Source organism: Culicoides brevitarsis, chromosome 1 (genome assembly GCF_036172545.1).
Source record: "Culicoides brevitarsis isolate CSIRO-B50_1 chromosome 1, AGI_CSIRO_Cbre_v1, whole genome shotgun sequence".
In the NCBI taxonomy this organism is placed as follows: domain Eukaryota; kingdom Metazoa; phylum Arthropoda; class Insecta; order Diptera; family Ceratopogonidae; genus Culicoides; species Culicoides brevitarsis.
In genome coordinates this window covers 10,978,172-11,000,678 of record NC_087085.1, presented here as the reverse complement: position 1 = coordinate 11,000,678, position 22,507 = coordinate 10,978,172, and the positions used below count along the sequence as shown (strand labels likewise).

The following is a 22,507-nucleotide window of genomic DNA, read 5'->3' as shown; positions in this document are numbered from 1 at the left end:
TTTTGTTTATTTGAGGGGTCGATCAGGTTTGTGACGAATTTTCATCATTTTTTAAAGTAAAATGTCATTTTTTCGGCAGTTTTTGGGTTGAAATTCAATTTTAATAGAAGAAAATTGGAAATTTTGGATTTTGTTCGTGAATCCATGAACGCCCCGCGTACTTAACGCAACAGTAAACAAGAATAATTGCAGTAAACATCAATCACTGAAGTAGTTCCCAACAGATTTTCGTGGTTGGCGAGCTTTTTTCCTCCCGTGGCACAATGATGCTCGCACCGAAACCCATCAAAGTCACCAAAGTTCTCATGTGCGGCGGAAAATCCGTCGGAAAAACGACAATTCTCGAGCAACTGATACACGGAAAAGTTACCAAGGTAAGAACAATGGATTTTTTTCTTGCAGCTAACTGTTCATTTCCGTTCTCACAACACATTCGATTGTTTGTTTAACAGGATTTATACCCAACGATAGAAGATATTTACGTTGCCAGTGTCGATACGGGCAAAGGTGAGCTAATCCACACTTTGAATGTTACCTAAAAAGGTGTTAATTACCATTTTTGTCTCTAATTCTCGTAGGTACGCGAGACCAATTGAGTATTTATGACACAGCTGGCTTGCAAGGCAGCACCCAACAACTCCCACGACACTACATCAGCTTCCCGGATGCCTTCATACTGGTCTATGACCCCTCAGATCCGTCTTCGTTGGATATTTTAGGGAATCTCAAGGTCGATATCGATCGAAATAAGGAGAAAAAAGAAGTTGCGTTCATCGTTTTGGCCAATATGAGGTCGAAATCGCGTCAAATGTCACCAAATAAGGACCCAAACAGCACTTTAGATCCGGAATCTGTGCTGCAACGAGCGAATTTGTGGTGTGCGAAGGAGCGAATTAAACATTATGTCGTCAATGCGCTTGAAAGACCGTCGCTTTATAACCCTTTCATCGATCTGGCGATAAAATTACATCCAGGACAGACGAAAACAAGTACCTTTACGCAACTCAGGCAGAAAACTATCAGTAATCTAAGTGCATAGAGTATGATTTAGGGATATTTTAGTGATTAGAGTGATTCAAAGATGTGCAAATCCAAAGGAAATACGAATCTCGTAGAGCAGCTTCTTCCATTTTAACGCGATTTCTCGCAAAAATGATATTTTTTTTACAAATTTCCATCGAGAAATTAACTATTTTTAATCGATCTCCGTTTATTTGATTAATTTTCGTGCATTATTTACTTACAAAATGAATTAATTTTATCAAAAGTCCTTTCTTACGTTTAAGTTCGTATTAAATTTTAGTAGATAGTAGCTCCACAAAGATGTATTAATAAAGAAATAACCTCCGTACTTAATAAAAAAATTAAATTTTCTATTTTTTCGTTGCCAATCCGATAGTTTTTCGCGAATGTTCCTCTTGTTCCAAGCAATCGACCAAAAATTTGCCCAAATCCAGTTTGGAAATTGATCTTCCGGGCGATTTGTCGTGCATAACTTCAAATTCCGCAGATGGTTCATCCGCAATATGAGGCGGCAACACACAACGATAGTCCAAATCCGAAGCCTTAACAGCGTCGAACTCGCGTTGATGGTCAGCATTCAGTTCTGTGAAGATTTTTGGGACCTTTTCCGGTTCGTAGAACAAAAACGCAGACAAACAAACGGAAACTTTCTTCAAATTTGCCTCCTTCATCGCGGCAATTATGTTTTTCATGCCTTCCGAAAGGTCTGTGGTTGCTTTCAAGTCGTTTCGAGTGCCAAGTACGACAACAACAGCATCGACTCCAGCAACGGTGGCTTTGCAATCGGATAAGTTCAAGACGTTTCCCTTCACGAGTTCGACTTTTTCTTTGAAATCTTCAGGAACAGTTGCTTCGTCGCGGATTAAAAGACGAACTTTTAAGTTGCGGGCGAGAGCATGGCGAACAGCGCATTGACCTGTCATGCCTGTGCCTCCAAAAACTGCGATTTTCTGCATTTTATTGGAAAATTTTGTGATTCGAGAAAATTCTTTGACCTTTGGAGTTTGAAACAAGAATGAAATTCGCTGTGTGTGAATTAAATTATTCAGTGTGTAATAATTTCAATTAGTAAAGCACCTCCCGAGTAGAATAAACACTCGATTTAGCTCAGTACGCGAGTATTTGCACGTATAACTGATAGTAGAAGTGTTTTTTACTTAGAGAGGGTCAGTTTTATAGTAAAATAAATTTATTAGAGAAAATTTTTTCATAATTTTTCTTTTAATTATTTCTGTTAATTTAATTAAAAAAATAGATTTTTTATTAAATTTTAATTTAATAATTATAAAATATCGACTTTAATTATAAAAAATTTAAAATAAAAAAATTAATTAAAAATAAACAAATAATAAATAAAATCATTATATAAAATTTACTTTAAAAAAATTATAAAATTTATTATTTAATTAAATTTTAAATTTAATTTATTTATATTAATTTATTTTAATTTATTCATTTTTTTTTATTAAAAATTTTTTTTTATTTAATATTTTTTTAATTAAAAAAAATTATCAAAAAAAATATATTTTTTAAAGTTTATTTAATTTTTCAATTAAATTTTAATTTTGTGATCATAAAATATCGACTTCAATATAAATAAAAAAAAATTAAAATAAAATAAAAAATGAGCTTATTCTTTGCTTCTTAAAAAATTTTATTTAATTAATTAATTAAATTTTTGTAAAATTTAGAAAAACTAATTTTATTAAATTATTTTTAATACATATTGATTTAATTTAATTTTTTTTTTTTACAAAAAATAAATATTAAAAAATTTAATTATTTTATTTTATTTTTTTAATAATTTTAAATAGTTTGATTTTATAATCAACAAAAAATGTTTAAAAATAAATAAATTTTAATTAAAGAATTTTCTTTTTTTTTCCTTCAAAATTTTTTAATATTTTTTTTTTTACAATTTTTTATATTTTATATTTTTTTTATATTTTCACCATTCGAGAATACTCATTAAAAATTAACAAGAAAATCTAATTCTTTTTTTTTTTAATTTTTAAAATAAAAATTAATTAATTTAAAATTATTTAATAAATAATAAAATTATTTTAATAAAATTTTAATTTTTAAACAATGGATTCAAAAAAAAAATCAAATAAAAACTGACCCTCTCTACGAATGAATGGAGAACAGACTTCATGATGTAAACAAAAAAGCAAGTGGCCTTCATTTAACTTCCAAAATCGATTTTTGACCATTTCCACAGCAAAACTGAATTTTTTTCACGCATCATTTATGGTCAAAATATTCACAACTCCCAAAATGGATGAAAACTCACACTTTCACAATCTCTCTTTTATATCGCCATGTGAAGATGAATCATCATTAAGTAACATCCGATTGTAAAAAAAAAATTGAATGCAAAATTATTAAAGATTTTAATCGTTAGTTTATTAGCTTTTAAATTTCAACTTAATTGTCAGAATTACAATTTTTCAAATTATTTTTCTTTTCTTCTTCTTTCAATTAAATAAAGTGTGTCCTAAAATCTCTTTTTTTTTCTTCTGTTTTTGTAATAATCTAATTTTTTTGTTTAATTTTCTGCTTTGTATCAATTTTGTTTCATTTTTTTTTTGTTTTTACTTTTCTCCTTGGTTTAAGTAAAATTTTCTCGTTTTAAAGATAATAAAAATAGGTAGAGTCGCGGAAAACAAATGTAAATAAATATGAAAATCACTCTTTTCTCATCGCATCGGGTTGTTGCTTTAGAATTGAAATCCGCCGTCCATGGGAACTTGTTGATCCGTATTGAATTGAAACTGATTGTTCTCAGTTTGGGGTGCCACTGCGGCATCTTCTTCCTCGTCATTGCCAAAGTATGTCTGTATGATGTGAAAAGCCTTCTCGTAGATTTCCATTTTTTCGTGTGATTGCAAAAATTCAATTTTATCCAAGCCGTAACACTCTTCGACCAGCACCGCATACGGATTTGGCTTAATTTTGTGATGATTTCCGGTTTTGAGGATATTTTCCAAGCCATTCAATGCCACTTGCACGATGTTCGAGTCTTGTACCGTCAACAAATCGCACATTGGGGGTATGCAACCAATTTGAACCTTAAAAAAAATTTTTTTATGAATTTTTTGTGAAAAAAAAAATTAAAAAATAGGAAAAAACTTACAAGATATTTGATTTGTTCAGCTGTGCCTCCACTCGTGGCGTTCGTGATAGCCCAAGCAGCTTCCTTGCGTGTCTTGAATTCGGCCTTTTGCAAGATGTCGATCAAAACGGGGAAGATATTCGCCTCGATAATGGCCTGGATTTGGTCACGATTGCCCGCCGCGATATTCGAGACAGTCCAACACGCCTCTTTCCGGATCGTTTCCTTCTGTGAGCCCAACAAGTGCAAAATGCAGGGCAACGCGTTGCAATTAAGGATCAATTGTGTCTGTGGATCGTCACCCGTCACGATATTTCCAACGGCACGCAGCGCAGCCGACACGACATTCTGATGGTTGTGCATCAGCAGTTCGACGAGTCGACGACAAACCCCGGCATCGATCACCGCCTGAATTTTCGCATTTGGCCCATCGGATAAGTAACTAAGGGCCCAGCATGCGTCACTGAGAACTTCGTGATCCTGATGGAAAATGAGACGCGCAAGCACGGGCAACCCGATGGAGACTTTGGCAAATTCGGGCGGCGGATTCTTGCCACGACACAAATTCGACAAGGCCCAAACGGCATTTCGCGTCATATTGAGACGAGTATTGTCAGTGAGAATTTGCAGCAAAGGCATCAAGACGCCCGCATTTAGCAAAAAGTCACGATACATGGGCGAGTCGCCGGCAATGTTGCCCAAAGCCCAAACCGCCTGCTCCTGCACATCCTTATTCGGGCTCCCGAGCAAATTAATAAACTCCGGAACGGCTCCCGACTCGATCACCATTTTCGTTTGCAACGACGTACCCGACGCGATATTTGTCAGAGCCCATGCCGCCTCGAATTGCAGCGTCGCGTTCTCCGTGTTCCGCAAAAATTCGACAAATCGTGGCACAATTCCGGTCTGGATGACTTCGTCAATCGGGGGATTCGGTTCACGCGACAACATTTTTCGAAACTTTTGCGTGGCAATGAGTTGCTCCTCGACATTGTCGCTGTACAACGAGCGCACCGTATCCGCATGGATGAGCGGCTGGTTCGAGTGACCTTCGGCATCGCCAATTGTCGAATCGGGCTCGTCTTCCTGCGCGACATTGACGTTCCTCCGTTTGATTAGTTGTTGTTCACGTTTTTGCTTTCGCAGTTGGATGCCCTCCTCCTCGCGCCGGCGTCGCATCTCTTGCGAATCGAGACCAGCATTTTTGTAGCGTTGCTTGTGTGCGGAATTTGACATTTTGCTTCGGTTTCCACGCGACTATTGCGATCTTTTTTTGATTTTTTATTGTGAAAAATTTTCCCGTGTTTGTTTTCACAATTGCACACACGCTAATTCAAAATGTGACGTATTCCTTCGCATCACAAACCACTTTTTATCATTTTCATTCGTCTCATCACAAAAACAACCCACGCATTTGGTTTCTATTCCTAAAATACGGTTTTTGTAAATCGCCAAAAAATTAATTCAATAAAAAAATTTCGCCGCGAAATGAAATTTCTTCAAAAATCATCAAAAATCTTTAAAAAAGTAAGAAAAATCCTTAATTTAATCAAAATTTTAATTAAAATTCTTTTCAGTGAGACGTTCTAAAGCACCGTCATCCTCCCAAAACCCCGGAATCTTCAGTATTTTACAAAGTTCAGAAAATCATGTTAAGGAACTCGAACGAATTGGAGCCACAAAACCCTCTAACAGACCAGAGCCTTTTCCCGTAAGCTTCAAAAAATTCTCAGTTGTCTTTGGAAAGTCTTCAACGAAGAAACACAAGACATTTTCGGAAGATGGAATGATCGAAGTCAATCAAAACGGGACAATTGTACTGAAAAACGACAAAGGACGTTTTATTTCGAGTGACAGCAAAGGAAAAATCATTGAAGAGGGATCTGTGATAACAATCGGAGGCTATGACGTTCAAATTGGCGACGAAATTAACGAAGTTTCTAAGAAAATTTCGACTAAACCTGTGAAAAAAATTGGAAATCATTCATTTCAAAGTCCGTTATTAACGAATTTTCATGAAAAACACGAAAAAGAAGAAGAAAAAGTCGAAAAAAGAGTTTATACTGTGATCTATGGACCTGTTTCAACCAAAAAACACAAGACCTTTGACGATGATGGAACGTTAGAAGTCGAAGGAAAAGTCGCGCGTTTGAAAGACATTCGAGGAAGGCTCGTCGCTACATATCACAAACTCAAATCCGAAGAAATCCAGGACGGAGATCGATTAATTATCGAAGGAAAAGAGGTTGAAATCGTTGAATTATTAAATTCTGAAGCAAATTCCAGCGTTAAAAGAAGCAATAATGACGTAAATCAAAAAATTGTCAAAAAAATGAAGACTTTTGTCTCTCCTGTGATGACTTACGTTGAAACCGAATCAAATTCTGAACCTCAAGACCAAGAAATTACTTCGGGATATTATTACGGAGAGCCATCACAGCCTTGTGAAGTGCCTTTTAGTCAACCAATGGACATCAAAACTTCATTTCAACCGAATTTTACTCAGTCACAAGCCATAGAAACTGAAAATGATGAAATTTTTGAGCCAGAAACTGCTGCTCCTGAGTGCCCCAACGTTTTTGATGACTCTTCGAATGATTCAGAAAGAACAATTTCAATTTATTCCGATGAACTTTTAATGCCAAACCCTCCAAATGATCTCATTTTTCGAAATAAGTTGAATATTTCTCTCATACAACCCGTTAAAGTGCCTGCTTTTTTGGCTTCCCAACTGCGCGAACATCAAAAAGTAGGAATTCGCTTCCTGTACGAGTGTGTGATGGGATTTCACAGCATCAACGGCATCCCCATCGAAGGTGCCATCCTCGCCGACGAAATGGGCTTGGGAAAAACCATTCAAACGATCGCTTTGATCTACATGCTGCTCAAACAAAACCCCTTCAACAAATTAGTCCCGATCGCCAGACGAGTTTTGATCGTCACAAACAGCAGTTTGGTCGAAAATTGGAAGCAAGAAATCTTCAAATGGCTCGAACACCAAAGAATTTACTCGTTCGAGGTCTCAGCGAAGAACAAACCGTCAAAATTCGCAAATGCAACGCAAATCCCGATCATGATAATTTCATACGAATCGCTGGCGAAGCACATTGACGACATAAAAAACATCAATTTCGACGTTGTCGTTTGCGACGAAGGGCATAAGATGAAAAATGTCAATACGAATGTCGCATCGAGGCTTAATGAGTTGCCTTGTAAGCGTCGAATCATCTTAACGGGGACCCCAATTCAAAATAACTTGGAAGAACTTCATGCTTTGGTGGATTTCGTGAATCCCGGAGTGCTCGGAAACTATTCCGAGTTCAAAGTTCGTTACGAAAATCCGATTGTGCAAAGTCAAAATCCCTCAGTGTTGCCACAATTTAAGGAATTGGGAATTTTGAGACAAAAAGAACTCTCGGAAATTCTGAAAAAGTTCATTTTGCGACGAACTCAAGACGTTTTGCAAAAATTTCTGCCGCAAAAGCAGGAAATTGTCGTTGTTTGTGCCGCATCTGACGTTCAACGCGCTTTATACACGAAATTATTGACGTACTATCACGAGCAAAAGGAAAATTTGGAAAAAACAGTGTCGCCGTTGCAATTAATCACGATGCTCAAGAAAATTTGTAATCAACCATCGTTGTTGCTGAGTGACAAATCGCCTGAATTTGCGTTTTTACGCAAAAAAATCCCATCGATCTCGCAAAGTTCCATTTATGACTCGTCCAAACTCGAAATTGTGCATTTTCTGTTGGAAGCTTTGAAAGAAACCGACGAACGAGTCGTTCTCGTGTCAAATTACAACAAAACTTTGGACATTTTGGAGGCAATGTGTCGTGATTTCAGCTTCAATTACGTTCGTTTAGACGGAACAACAGCAATTTCGGATCGCGCGAAGGCTGTAAAGTCCCTAAATGACCCTTCGTCGAACACTTTTGTCTTTTTACTGTCTGCCAAAGCGGGAGGCACGGGATTAAATCTCATCGGAGCAAGTAGATTGGTGTTGTACGACAACGATTGGAATCCCGCGACAGATTCACAGGCTTTGGCACGCATTTGGCGCGACGGACAAACCCGAAAAGTATATATTTATCGACTTGTGACGGCAAATACGATCGAGGAGAAGATTTTTCAGCGTCAAATGACGAAAACATCACTTGGGGGATGCGTCATGGACCATAATGTCAATCAAAAATCCTTGAAATTCACAGATGAAGAGCTCAAAGCACTTTTTGCAGTACCTGAGGACTATGAAACTTGCAGCACGCATGAAATGCTGAAATGTAAATGTGCTGGATTGGGCGATGTACCTGAAGAATCTTCGCAGGAGTCGATGGAAATGCTTTTGGATAGCGAATCAAACGACGGATCAGAGGCTTCGTTCAAAATTAGGCCAAAAAATCGCGCAAAACCGAAAAATCCAGGGGTAAATTCGTTGCAAATGCATGAATTAATGAAATATGAACATCATATGGCGCCCGTTGAAGAGGATTTGTTGGAGGAATTGTGCTTAAAGGACGCCATCGACATCATTAAGTTCATTTTCCGGAACGTAACGGAAAGTAAGGTCACTATTTAGTAATAAATATTTATTTTTTTGGTAACTTTTTGTCTCTTAACTGTAATTTTTTTCAGTTTTTATCTCATTTTCGTGCTTTTTCTTCACGTGATTGTTCAACAAAGTTATCGTGCCGAAGGTTTTTTCGCATACGCGACACGAAAAGAGCTTTCCTTCGTGCAAAACGTAATGCGAACGCAGCGAATCCTGATTTTTGAACATTTTATCGCAATATTTGCACGGGATGTTCTTCTCCGGGTTATGAGAGTACTTGTGAACTTTGTAGTTGCTGCTATTGTTGAACTTTTTGCCGCAAATTCCGCACTTCCATTTGTAACTTTTCTCGTCGTGACTCGACATGTGACGCGATAAGTTGCTTTTTTTGCTGAATCCTTTGCCGCAGGTTTCGCATTTGAACGTGAAATTATCCAAACTGACTGCTGGGCATCCATTTGCCTTGTGACACTGCTTCCCGCGGAGACTTTTGAACTTTCTGCCGCAATCACAGATGAGGGATTCCGTTGGTTCGGCGGATTTTGTGTGAATTTTCAGATGTTGCTTCAACGATGACTCCGTGGGAAATTTTATTTTATTGCAAATTGGGCATTGGAAGCGAGTTTCCGTCGAATGTTGGGCCATGTGATACGGCAAACTGTAGGATTTCAGCACTTTATGACACACGGGACACGGTTCGGAGCTGTGACTGCGATAATGCAAGATCAAACTGCTTTGGGAGTAGTAAATTTTATCACAATGTTTGCACGGGTACTCTTTAACTTTCATATGGAGGTTCAAGTGTTTCCGCAAAGTCTGTTTTTCCTTGAAGGATTTATTGCACAAGTCACAAATGTAACTTCGGGTGTCCATAAAGGGGCAAGAATAGCGTAAATGTTCCTTCCGCGCAGCTTCGTTCAAGAATAATTTACCGCAATGATCGCATTTGAAGTCCAAAACGACAGATTCTTCAGCTTCGCCCACATGCACGGAGAGCTGATGGAAATTCAGAGCTTCGAGCGAGTCCGTTTTGAACATGCAAATGTCACAAATTGCCGTTTCCTTCGTGGGACTTGCAATTTCTTGCTGAATTGGTTCGTCAGGAGTTGACAAAATTTCGAATTTTATGACACGGAATTGGATATTTGCGTCTTCTTTGAGTTGGCGAAGGGCTTTGTTCGTTTCTTGGCATTGCATGTAAAATTGGTAGTAGCCATCGAGTAAACTGAGGCATTCTTCGCACAATTTCTTTGGTAAGTTGTCATCGAGTTGAATCTAAAAAAAATTTTATTTATTATTTTAGGAGATTTTTCGATGAAAAAAAATTTTTCTTACTTCAATATTTAAGCAAATTTTAGTTTTTGTTGGAATATTTCGGTCTTCATCCAATATTGATACCATGTTAGTCTCTTCCGACATGCAAAGCCTGCAAATTTGTTCATTCATTTTTAGGATTTGCAAGAGATTTTTAGATTTTCATTAATTTTTCACATATTTTTTGATCGATGCACTTTCGTTAATAATAAAAATTGTGATTAACGAAGCGTTTTCGTTATCAGGGCGTCGTTCATTAACGAAATTTTATCAAAATAACGGCATTAAAATAATTTTTTTAAATTAATTTGATGATTTTAAGAGATTTAATTGAAAATTTGAAGAAATTTAGCAGAAAATTTAATTTTTAATTTTTAAAAATTTATTGGATTTAATAAATAAAAAAAATTAATATTTTAGAGTAATAAATTTTATTTTTTTTTTTTTATTTTATTTTAATAATTTAAATTTAATATTTCATTAAAAAAATAATAATTTAATTTAATTTTTTTCTTAAATTATTTTTTTTAAATTATTTTTTTTATATTTTATTTAAAAATCAAATAAATTTTTTAAATAATTTAAAAAAATATTTTATTTATATTAAATTAATTGAATAAATTAAATAAATAATTGTAATAATTTTTTATAATTTTATTAATTTTACATTTTTATTTAAAATAAAATTTTTATTAATTTTAAAATTTTAATAAAAAAAAAAATTTTCCATTTCAACATCATTAATGAACGACGCCTAATAATGACAACAACAAGTCCGAAACAAAACAGACACGTCAATTATTAAAAATTAAATCACAAAAATGGAAAGTTTATACCACAAAACAAACAAACTGCTCCAAGAAACCCAACAACTACTCCAAAAACTCAACAGCATCGACGATTCACACACTGAAAATGACATTCTCAAAAACATTGACGAAATAAAAGGAAATTGCGAAAAGTTGGACTTTTTTGTGCTAAAAGTTCCCGTGGATCAACGACAAAATGCAAAAATGCGAGTGGATCAACTGAAGTACGACGTGCGGCATGTCGAAGCTGCTGTCCAAATATTTCAGCAAAAACAAAAGAGACGAATAGACGAAGCCTCGGAGCGAGAACAGCTGCTAAGTCGACGATTTTCTCCAAATAATGTCGAGACAGCGATCAATTTGGACTTTTCGTTGCAGCAACACAGTCAAATGCAGTTTGCCCATCAAGGCGTCGATGAAATGTTATTTACGGGAAATAGTGTTTTGGATAATCTGCGATCACAGAGAGACACATTGAAGAATGCCAGAAATAGAATTTTCGATATTGGCAATACTTTGGGCATCTCGAATCATACGATGATGTTGATTGAACGGAGGGTCAAACAGGATAAATGGATAATGATTTTAGGAATGGTCGTGACTCTTGCCGTCATTTTTATTGTTTATTTGTATTTAACATAAAAGAAGCATTTTAAAAAAAATAAAATTCCTTTGTTTAAAAAATTGGGAAAAAAATAATTAAATAAATTTTTAAAAAATAATTTTATTAAAATATTTCATAACCTGTTGATAAATAAAGCCTTTTGAAATAAATTTAAATATACCTAAATATTAATTCTTATAATTCGCAATTTTTTCTTTAAAAAAATATTTAATTTTTATGAGTCTCAATGCAAAAAAATAAATATTTATTATTTTTTAATTTTTTAAATAAAACCTTATTTATTTTTACAATAAAAAAATAAATCAATTTCAATTAAATAATTTGATTTATTTAATTATATTTATTAAATTAAAAAAATGTTAAAAAAATTTAATAATAAATTTTTTAAATTAACTCAAAATAAATTAAATTAAAAAAAATAAAGAAAGTAGTCGTCTAAAGAACGCATTTTTTCTTTGAAATGCGGTAAAAATATCAAATTAAATAAAATTAATTTAAAAAAATAAAAAATATAATTAATTAGGTAAATTATTTTTTAAAATTATTATTTAACGAATAAATAATTATAAAAAAATATTTAAAAAATTAATTCAATTATTTTATTATTTTTTTATTTATTTTATTTTATTTTTATTCAATTATTTATTTTTTTTATTTTTAATTAATAAATTAATTAATTAATTGCAAAATAAATTCCTTAAAATAGTTAAAATTCATTAAAAAATTATATTTATTACATTTTTCGTGTTCAGCGTGATTTTCGAATGATCTCCATTGATAATTGGAGGCCACGAAAGCACAACTCCATTTGCATCGTAAATTACGGGATACACGGGCGAATCTTTGATGATGGGTAAGTAAGCTTTCAACTGTGCATGAGTGCTATACAAGTCCATTAACTCCGCTGCGGTGAATTCTTTCTCTTGATTCAAGGGTTTGAACTTTATTTCCGTCGGAGGTTTCGCGTCATAGACAAAAGGACCTTTAATTGTGTCAAGATCATGCGTTCCAATTGCCACCAAAGCCCGTTTTCGACAAATATTTTGATGTAATTTGTCTTGCAAGTCGATTAAGCGCTCGTGAGTTTTTCATTTTTGGCAGGAATCGCTTTGAAAGTTGGCGGTTGTTCCTTTCCTTGGAAGACAAGCAAGGCAGATGCGAGTCCCTCTAAGCTCAAAAGATCCGAACGATTTGCAGGCAATTCAATTCTGTAAATGACTTCGTCGGAGGCATCTTTCAAAGCAGCTGAATCTCCTTGTTCCTTGCTCAACACTCCGACGTCACATCATCCAACTCGATGCCAAAGTCAAAGCAGAACTTTTCGAATTCTTGAATGATTTTACTCACTGTAAGTCTTGCCGAGTGCCTTGAAGAGCTCGTCTCGTTTCACGCCAATAACCGGCATCTTTTTTCACTCAAGTCGCGTCTCTTTGCTCTTTAAAAAACGGAAAAAATGGGAAAATTGATGACTATTCGCGATGACAGGCGTTAGTGCACAGCAGGAGGCGCTACTCTCGACCGGAAGTGCACCGATTTTTCCATTTCCGGCACCGATTTTTTCATTTCCGGCACCGATTTTTTCATTTCCGGCACCGATTTTTGAATGTAATTGATGAGACGAATGTAATTGATAAGTACGCCAGCGCCATCTGCATCAACTCACTCAAACCACTCTGCCCCAGTGAGACGAATGAAATTGATAAGTACGCCAGCGCCATCTGCATCAACTCACTCAAATCATTCTGCCCCAGTGCAAAAAAAATAATTTCCGACAAATCCCAGTGCAAAAAAAATAATTTCCGACAACGTACCGTGTATGCGTATAGAAACAGACATCCAGCCTGGAATAATGGAAGGACTATTGGAAATCGTTGGAAACGTCAAAAATCTGGAAAATTGTGTTCAGTCTAAAGGATGAACTCGAGTAGGATGGATGTGCATTGTGCAACCACGGAGAATTTTACAAAAGTTTTTTGGGAGCAGAAATAATTCCCGTTCCGATCGTGTTTCAAAGCCTCGAAAATCCGCGATGAAAATGATTGTGAAATAAGGCAAAAAGTGCAAATGTGTGGCAAAAATAGTGGTAGAATAATGTGAGTGCTTAATGTACGAATTAAAAAGAATAATAAAAGAGAAGAAGAAGAGAAGCAAAGTGAAACAAAAAATGAAAATGATTTTAAAGTGGCTGTGCTTTGTAACAATTTCGCTTCTTCTTGTCGCAACGACAGTCGGTAAAAGTTTCCCAAATGTTTACACGACGACGAACGCCAAGGAGCCACATTACAGCACAGCAATAATTGCAACGACAAATAATGAAACGACAACAAATAATAAAAATAATAATAATAATTCAATTTATCGGGATGTGATGACCCGTGATGTGAGCAAGAAAAATGCCATTCCGCACGACGATGGCACGAAAGAAATTGATCCGCCAAAATTATCATTTCTTCATTCTGCGGCAAAGCAGCAACAAATAACAACGCAACATCAACCACAAATACCATATTCGCCGTCATCTTTATCTTCTTACATTCCTCCTTCCTCTGCTTCTACGTCGTTGTTGTTGTCTTCCAGCTCATCTGTTTCTAATTATAACGCTAACATCACCACTTCCAGCAACCAAAACCATAATGATGGGTCCTCGCAACACAATTTCGGCATTTCTGATCTTGCCAAGGCCATGGAGAAAAAACTAAAAAATATCAGAAATGTCGAGTTGGGATGTTCGACAGTGCAAGTAAGTTTTTTTTTTAAATTGTTTTTTTTTATGAGAAAAAGTCATTATTGAATCGCCATAAAAAAATTAAAATTTAAAAAAATATTTTTTTCGCATATGGCGCTTTCTTTTCGCAGTCATTCAGGTAGTAATTTATACAAAAAAAAACTGAAAAGTTGAGAGCAAGTATGAATATGCTTCTTGTGATTTATTTATCTTTCCGTCTTTTAAACAAAAATTATTTATTTATATACGAGAACACATTTAAATCATGTTGCTCCCCATCTTGATTTCAGTTTTTACTTCTTCGTTCTTTTTTTTCGTCGTCGTTGTTGTTGTTCGCTCATCGTGTAGCAGCAAGTGAGTGTGTTCAACTAAATAACGTAATAATAATAATATAAAGTTAAGAGAAACGCGTTCTTTTATTGCGTTAAATAGTTGAAAAGTAATCTTTTTATTATTTACATGAGTGGAGGGTATGAAATTTTCAAGATTCTGATATGAGTTTATAGTCTGTTTTTGTTTCTCGCCTTTTTATTGCGGGCCGTTTATAAGATTTTTTCATCATTTTCATCTTTTTTTTGTGTATTTATGGAAGTGAGTTCAAAGGAATTAACAAAAAAATGGAGCCAGGGGCATTTCTTTTGAAGTTAGTTTATAGTGAAGATTTTTTTGTGAAAGGCTTTAAAAAATTTAGTTATTAAAACTGATTTTAAGTTAAAAATTAAATTAATTTAAAAAAGCCAAAAAAGTAAAATTTGATTTTTTTATTAATTTTTAATTTATTATTTTTTTTTGAATATTAAAAAAAATTATTTTTAATTTATAAAAAAAAAAAAAATAATTTAATTATTATTTTTTTAATTTTTATAAAATTAAAAAAAAATTAATTTAAAAAAAATAATTTTTAATTTATTTTTTATTAAAATAAAAAAAAAATTTAATTTATTTTTTTTTTTTTAAATTAAAAAAAATTAAAATGATTATTTCATTAAAAAAAAATAAAATTATTTTTTTTAAATAAAAAATTAAATTTTTAAAAATTTAAAATAATTTTTTATTTAATTTTTAATTAAATAATTAAAAAAAAAAATAAATTAATAAAAAATAATGAATAAAATAAAAAATAATTTAATTAAATAAATAATAAATTTTAAAAAAATTATCATAAAATTAAACCTTTTTGATAAAAATTTATCCATTTGGTGCAAGATTTGACAAAAAGTGTCATTGACACAGTTTTCATAAAAAAATCATATCAAGCATCGGTCTTGATATCGTTTTTAAAATTTTTTTTTTGAATTTTTTTCCGTAATTTCAAAATTATCAATTTTTGCCAAATTTTTACTTATTTTAATAAAAAAAATACATAATTATTTTTTTTAATATCAAAATAATTATTAATTTTTCTTTTGAATAAAAATTTTTATTTTTTTTTATTTTTAATTAATTTATATGAGTTTTATTTTGAAAAATTTTTTTTTTTCAAAAAATCCTTTGAAATACAAGCAATTAAATTTTTTTTTTTTTTGTTGGTGACCTTGACATTTTTTTTTCGCACTAACAATAAATTATTATTATGCCTTACATAAAATATTTGCAATGTAACTCTCCATCTGATAAGAATATAAATCATAACTTACTGAACATAAATAAATTTTCTAATATCGGTTTGCCAAAAAACCACATTTTGCGTATTTCTGGCACCCAAACCGAGAATTGTTACATCTCAGCACCAAACAAATGAAATTCCTCCGTTCCAAATCTCAAATTATGATGATAAATTTTATTTCTTATGATGAATTACACTAAAGTTTACTTTAAAATTTATATCCATTCCCATGAAAAACACAGAAAAAAAATCTAAAATGTTTACATTTTCCCATAACATGGTACGCCTTGATCGACATCATCGTTTATTTACATCGAATCAATCCTCGTCATTTTATTGTTCGTGTAAGTTTATTTTTTAACGCAAATAAATACAAAAGATGTGAAAACATAAGAAGAAAATCTTCTTGCTCCATTGTCTGTGTCTGTGTAGCTGAACCACACAAATATTCGACGAACACAGAAACTCTTGTCTATTGTTGTTAAATATTTTTCCGAACAACGAAAGACGCAGAGCAGAGGAAACAAGACTCCAGCATCGAACATGAAATTTTGTTACTATTTATCAACATGAATAAATCTTTCAAACCGATCATTCTAATCTAAATTGGTTGTTGGTATCTCTCGCTTCGGTTCCGTTGTTGCTGCCACAAATCGTTCTTCTTACAACATCATCACACAATTTCTTCTTTTTTTTCTTGCAGTTCCTGTGGAGAGAAGTATCAAATATCATTCAGGCCGTATCTTCTTGCGTTTATTTTATGATGATTATTATGTGGAGAGAAAAGACACATGAAATAGGATAAACGAGACGATAAAACGGCTAACTAGGGAACAGGAACATCAGTTACGATGAAAGGCGTGTCAGAAGTGTAGCTTTTTGGGGGATGAAATGCGATCCTTGAGCCTGAAATTCTTGAGAAAATGATCAAAATTCAAACCATGAAGAAGTTTTCTGACTCCAATTGTGCTTGAAATTCACTTTGAAACTTTTTGAGACCTTCTGGAAGAGCTGAATGAATTCTAAAGTCGCCTTTTTATGAAGATTTAGACTCATTCAAGGCACAAAAAGCATTTTTTTGGAAGACAGATATGCAAATTTGGGTGAAATGTTGAAGACTCTTGATATTTTGAACGTAAAAAAGCGAATTTTCTTCGATGTTTTAATTTTTTTCTACAAAATGAAGAATTCACTATTGCTGAATTACCTTTCATGATATCAAGGATGCAAAAATTTATGACTTAAACTTAAGCTTAATGGACTTAAACTTAATTTTTTAGTAAAAGTAAAAGAAAATTTCGCCTTCAAGGCTCTTGACTTAAGCTCAAACTTAAAAATAAGTAAAAAATCAATTTTTTTTTTACTTTTTGACCAATTTTATGAATATTTTTGAACAAATTAGAAAATTTTTTTTTTTGAAAAATGTTTTTAAAAAAGTTAAATTAAGTCAATTTATTTACTTAAGTCGAACTTAAGTGAAGTTTTCTTAAGCTTAAGTCAAACTTAAGTGAATTTTTCTTAAGTTTAAGTCGAAAATCCCTCTTGAAATATGTAAAAAATTGCTAAAAGAATTCAAATTGCCTTAAATTAAATCAAAATTTCCACAAAATTGCTCAATTTTTAAAAAATTTAATTATTTAGATGACATTTCACAGTATGAAGTACACTAGAATGCCTTAAAATCCGCTTTTTAAGCCATTTGAACCTGTTTTAGACCCAAATGAGCCTCCGAATGACGCTACATACCTGCCGGCATGCCAGAGATATGACGATGATGATGATGATGATAGTAATCAAGTCTTCATCTAAATATCCCTGCTGTTTGTGTAGTAGAAAATTTTAATGACATGCGATAACATTTGCTCTGTGCGCCGGCACCATTCACACAATTATGCATTTTGTAACATAAAATAAATTTTTCATGTTCCGAAACTACAACAACAAACAACTTCTAGCAACGGAGCAAACAAATTATACCGAAAAATTTGCTGCTAGTCTGTCTCTCGAGTGATTCTCGTTATAAAGTCGTTAAACTGTGTGTGCAAGCGAGAACATGTTATGCACATGTCAGTTATTCACTCTAAATGTAAAACACAAGGTAATAATAATCAAATTGTGATATCAAATAAAATTTAATTCATTTTTCTATTAAACATTCATAAAACAAGCGACAGTTAACTTCGTTTCGCAGCTCGTTTTCAAATCAAAAATTACGGGTGTTAAAATAATAAATTTAATATTTTATGCATTCGGGGAGCGAATGATAATAATCACGCGCGCGGTATGTAACACAACAAAAAAAGGACGAAATTCGCACGAATCAACGCCCAAGCTGTGGGTAAATTTTTTTTGTGTGCCGCCTGCTGCGTTTTATTTAGTTTTTATTGTTGTCAGAGCAATTTAAAATTATTTTCGAAATGCGTTTCATTAGGAAATTGGGATAGAACGCGGTTTCGGGCGATTTGCTGTTTTTAATTTTATTTACCAATAATTGCACTTGATCCCAATTGACGTTTAGTTGACCTAAAAATTTGTATAAAATTCAATTAATTAATTTAAAATTATTTTTTTTTATAAATAATATAATTTAATTAATTCTTCAATTTAAATTAAAATAAAAAAAAATAAATTAAAATTTTAAATTAATTTTAAATAAAAATTTATTTTATTTTAAATAAAAATTTATAATCAAATAATATTCATTAATATATTTTTAAAATAATTTTTAATTTAAATTAAATTTTTTATTTTTAAAAATAATTTAAAAATTTTATATTTATTTAAATTAAATTAAATTTAGATAAAAATTTAATTAAATTATTTTAATTTATAATTTTTAAATTCTTTTTTAATTTAAATTTATTTTTTTTTTATTTTATTTTATTTATTTTTGAATATAATCAAATTTTAAATTTTTTAATTTTTTTTTAACGTTTTTAGTCAAAAGTGCAAGTAAAAAGCCATAACATCCTCGCATGACACGATGACTTCTGATACGCTTTTATGACTCGACATACTGGTTCGCACAAAAAAATCCATGAATAATAAATGGATTGGGTTCAACTTCTCTATCTCTCTCGTGCTGTGTGTTTGCCTGTGGTTGTTCTGGATGGAGGATGGTACACATCATAACATGTTAACTTTTTTTTATTATTATTATTATTTTGGAATCCATTCCGATGCGACGACGGAAGTAAAAAGTTTTTAAAATGTACAAGAAATCCAAAACGAGGAGATGCATCCGAATCATTTCGAACCGTTTCCTGTAAAAAACTTTGTAAATATAGAGATAAGAGTGCATCACACATGCACACTCTAGACACATACAAAAGTTTCTCTTGGAAAATAGTTCAAATATTTTTCTGACGTTATATTACCTTTTCTTTGTCTAAAAGAGGGATGATTTCATTTTGTTTCCTCAACGGATCGTTTATACTTGCTATGAAAATGTTTAAAAGTTTTTCTATTGTTTAATTTTTTTTTGTTTTTCTAAAATACTTGAAAAAAGTTCGCTTTAAACCATAAAAGGTTTTCTTTTTAATTTTAGTTCAAGTTATTTTTTTTTTTTTTGGCCTTAATGGGATGAGTTCGTAACTATTTCATCACTTTTTCCCTTTTCTCGCCAAATTTGCACAGTCATCCGTTCCCGCCACATTTTCTAATTATTTATCTTATCTCTCGCTCGTTTAATAAAATATTTACTTTTCCGCTCAAACACTGGCGGTTACGGCGATGACTTCACAACAACAATGTCGTTGTCGTCGTCGGTCGCTTTTAATAGAAAATTTTCACTTTACTCCAATGCGGAAAATGTTAACGAACAAATGTTACACTCGTTGAGTCGTTGAATATGTGACTTTTATCCCTTTCGCGAGTTTTTTTTACAGTTGAGGATGATATTGATATTTTGGCTTGCTGAAAAATAGAATTTTTTTAAAGAAATTAAATTTTTAAATAATTAAATTTGAAAAAACAAATCATAATAAATAAAAATAAAATATAAAAATAATCAATTATTTTAATTTTTTTTTTAATTTTCTGAAAATCAAATTTGATTTAATTTTCTTTTATTTTATTTAAAATTTAATTCATTTATTTTTATTTTTTTATTATTTTTTTTATTTTATGAACAAAGTATGGCAAAAAAAAAACTAAAAATATTTTAAGGATGAATTTATTTAAAAATAAACAAATTAAAAAAAAAAAATCTAAAATCTTAAAAAGTTTTGAGATCCTGATTTTTTTTTACCAAATTTATATTTTTTTTTTTAATAATTAATTTAAAAAAAAATAAAATTAAATAAAAATAATTAATTTAATTTAGTTTAAATAATTAAAAACCAAATAAAAAAAATGATTTAATTTTTTTAGTGCTAAAAAAATATTTTTTCCAATTTTTTTAGGAATAGATGTTTATATTATTAAAAAAATTCACGTGAATAAATAATTCAAAAAATATTCTTAAATTTTCAATTTTTTGTCTTTGTAATTTTCTTTTATTTTTTTTTAATTTAATTATTTTTTATTTTATTTTAATTTATTATTTTATTTATTTTTTTAAATTTTTGAATTAAAAAATAAATTATATTTATTTGAGTTAAAAAATCATTTGAAATTCTTAATTTTAATTAAAAATAAAATTTAAAAATATAAATTAAAAAAAAAATCAAAAATAATTAAAATAATTAAAAAAAAAAACTTGAAAAAAAATAATAACTTGCGAAAGGGACTCTCTTCCGAAAAATTCTCTCATGTATGCATTTCTTCGTCAACCACGTTGTCCCCATCATCCTTTATTCTGTTAAAATTCAGCCGAAAAACCTTATTTTGCGTCATATTTTCGTGGCTAAAATTAAAATGTTCCCTTGTTTCGCTCGCTGTTGTTAATATTTACGGCACAAATGACGCGGCTAATTTTTTACTCGTTATCTTGTGGAAATGTACACACACAAAGGAAAAGCTAATAATCGTCAATCAAATTTGTAATGCTCAATATCCTTTCCCTTTTTACTTCCTACACATATGTTTGGGACGCCCGTAAATACTTTTAACAACAAAAGAAAATAATATTTATATCTTTCACTTACATTGTTAGTTAAGTGTTGGCATTGGACTGCCTGACACACAATATTGTTGTTGTTGTTGTGTTTTTGTTGCCTTTTTACCCACATCAATTTTTTTTTGCGTTTCTACCACTCTGCTAGTCGTCATCATCATCGTTGGTTAGCCTTTAAACACACAGTCGACCCTCTTTACTCCCTTCCTCGCCGCAAAAGCTTCATTTTTCTTCTTCGCACGTTCGCTCGCTTGTACTTGTCTGCGGGAAAAAAGTATATTTTATTGAAAATGATTAGGCGGAAACGAAAAAAAAAGTTATGTGTGGCAAAAAAAGCGGCATATCAGGCAGTACCAGGCCAATATATGTGTATCATAATAATAATAATCATCATCATCGCCATTGTCATGCGTTTATGTTTGTGTCACGATCGACTCTTCACTTCGATATGTGAAAAGCGGAATGTCCCAAATATGTATATCAAATCCAATAATATCGAAATAATGACATTACAATATTTTTTTTTGTGTGTTGGGAAAAAGAATCATCATCAAGCCCAATGTTGACTGCTTTTTTGTACGATTATTATAATATTTATGGGGAATTTTGTGTGTACGACGCATAAAGGGCATTGATAATTTTATGACACGATGATATGATGTCGATAAATATATATTTATTTTATACGAGTCTTTGATTAGAGACGATACGGCATGTACATATCATCGATATCTAACATAACTTTATTAATAGTGAGAGCAATAAAAACATAAAATTGTATTTTATTTGAGTTATTGAGTGGAGTGGAGTGATGATTGTTGATTGTTTTGTGTGTGTGTGTGTGTTTCACTCGAAAAAGGCTATTTCAACAAAAATTGAACTGTCTATCACTTTTTTCGATGAAATGTGGTTGGGTTGATTCGATGCGGAATTATTTCAAAGCCATTCGAATGAAATTCTATGTTAGAAGACAGATATCGAGTGGATATGGAGAGGTAATTAATTGTGAAGTTGGTTTGATGAGAGATTTAAATTAAGGCTTCTAATCTGTAAAATGATGCCGAAAAATGATTCACTAAAGATATTCGAGTGTTTTTAATTTTATAGTCTTCATTCTCTTCAATTTTGCAATAAATCTTGTTGTCTTTTAGAAAATTTATCGTGAGGAATTCATATTTCGGTAAACAAAAAATTATGAAAAAAATTAAAAATTTTTTGATTTTTTTTCACTTGATATTTTTTTTAAATTATAAAATTTAATATTTTTAATAAATTAATAATTTTATTATTTTTATTTATTTTCTGAATAATTTAATTAAAATAAAAAAAAAATTAAATTAAAGAAAATTTAATTCTAATAATTTCACAATATTTTTAATTTCACAAAAAAAATTAATTTTTAATTTAATTTGAAAGTAAAATTATTTAACTTAATTAAAATTTTAATTACACTTTTTCAAAAAAATAAATATCAAAATAATTATCAAATTATTTATAATTTTTATTTTTAAAAATTTAAAAAAAAAAGTTAAATTTAAAAAAAAATTAAAATAATTATAAATTAATAATTATTATTTGTTTAAACTAACTAAATAATTAATTTTGTATTAAATTAAAAATTGTCGTAAAAAATTTAAAAAAATCATTAAATCATTTTTATTTTTTTAATTTTTTAAAATTAA

The 22,507-nt window shown here is 31.3% G+C and overlaps 7 protein-coding genes across 7 annotated transcripts in view; 4 read left to right on the top strand and 3 right to left on the bottom strand.

The window, feature by feature from the left end:
* The first annotated feature begins 54 nt into the window (after nt 1-54).
* Nucleotides 55-1,192, top strand: LOC134828182 (NF-kappa-B inhibitor-interacting Ras-like protein). The gene is made up of 3 exons (XM_063841186.1): nt 55-374; nt 453-507; nt 579-1,192. The coding sequence occupies exons 1-3, from the start codon at nt 264-266 to the stop codon at nt 1,037-1,039; spliced, it is 627 nt and encodes a 208-aa protein (XP_063697256.1). The 5' UTR covers nt 55-263; the 3' UTR covers nt 1,040-1,192.
* On the bottom strand, nt 1,191-2,152 carry LOC134828183 (flavin reductase (NADPH)). The gene has a single exon (XM_063841187.1). The coding sequence runs from the start codon at nt 1,977-1,979 to the stop codon at nt 1,374-1,376; it is 606 nt and encodes a 201-aa protein (XP_063697257.1). The 5' UTR covers nt 1,980-2,152; the 3' UTR covers nt 1,191-1,373.
* A 1,441-nt stretch (nt 2,153-3,593) lies between these two features.
* Nucleotides 3,594-5,453, bottom strand: LOC134835787 (importin subunit alpha-7). Its single transcript, XM_063850753.1, has 2 exons — nt 4,160-5,453; nt 3,594-4,094 (listed from the first exon to the last, which is right to left on the bottom strand). Exons 1-2 carry the CDS (start codon nt 5,372-5,374, stop codon nt 3,744-3,746), a joined length of 1,566 nt encoding a protein of 521 aa, XP_063706823.1. The 5' UTR covers nt 5,375-5,453; the 3' UTR covers nt 3,594-3,743.
* A 173-nt stretch (nt 5,454-5,626) lies between these two features.
* LOC134827457 (DNA repair and recombination protein RAD54B-like) lies at nt 5,627-8,742 on the top strand. The gene is made up of 2 exons (XM_063840094.1): nt 5,627-5,665; nt 5,716-8,742. Coding segments are annotated over exons 1-2 (3,003 nt in total). The 5' UTR covers nt 5,627-5,664; the 3' UTR covers nt 8,718-8,742.
* Nucleotides 8,743-8,753: 11 nt separating this feature from the next.
* Nucleotides 8,754-10,192, bottom strand: LOC134827458 (zinc finger protein 708-like). Its single transcript, XM_063840095.1, has 2 exons — nt 10,026-10,192; nt 8,754-9,965 (listed from the first exon to the last, which is right to left on the bottom strand). Exons 1-2 carry the CDS (start codon nt 10,134-10,136, stop codon nt 8,754-8,756), a joined length of 1,323 nt encoding a protein of 440 aa, XP_063696165.1. The 5' UTR covers nt 10,137-10,192.
* Nucleotides 10,193-10,780: 588 nt separating this feature from the next.
* Nucleotides 10,781-11,640, top strand: LOC134827459 (probable Golgi SNAP receptor complex member 2). Its single transcript, XM_063840096.1, has one exon. It carries the CDS (start codon nt 10,826-10,828, stop codon nt 11,453-11,455), a length of 630 nt encoding a protein of 209 aa, XP_063696166.1. The 5' UTR covers nt 10,781-10,825; the 3' UTR covers nt 11,456-11,640.
* A 1,722-nt stretch (nt 11,641-13,362) lies between these two features.
* The window catches only part of LOC134827456 (VWFA and cache domain-containing protein CG16868), a 38,279-nt gene continuing 29,134 nt past the window's right edge, over nt 13,363-22,507 (top strand). The window contains exon 1 of the mRNA XM_063840092.1: nt 13,363-14,178. Within this exon, the coding sequence (XP_063696162.1) occupies nt 13,543-14,178 (636 nt within the window). The 5' untranslated portion in view covers nt 13,363-13,542. The remainder of the gene's footprint in view (nt 14,179-22,507) is intronic.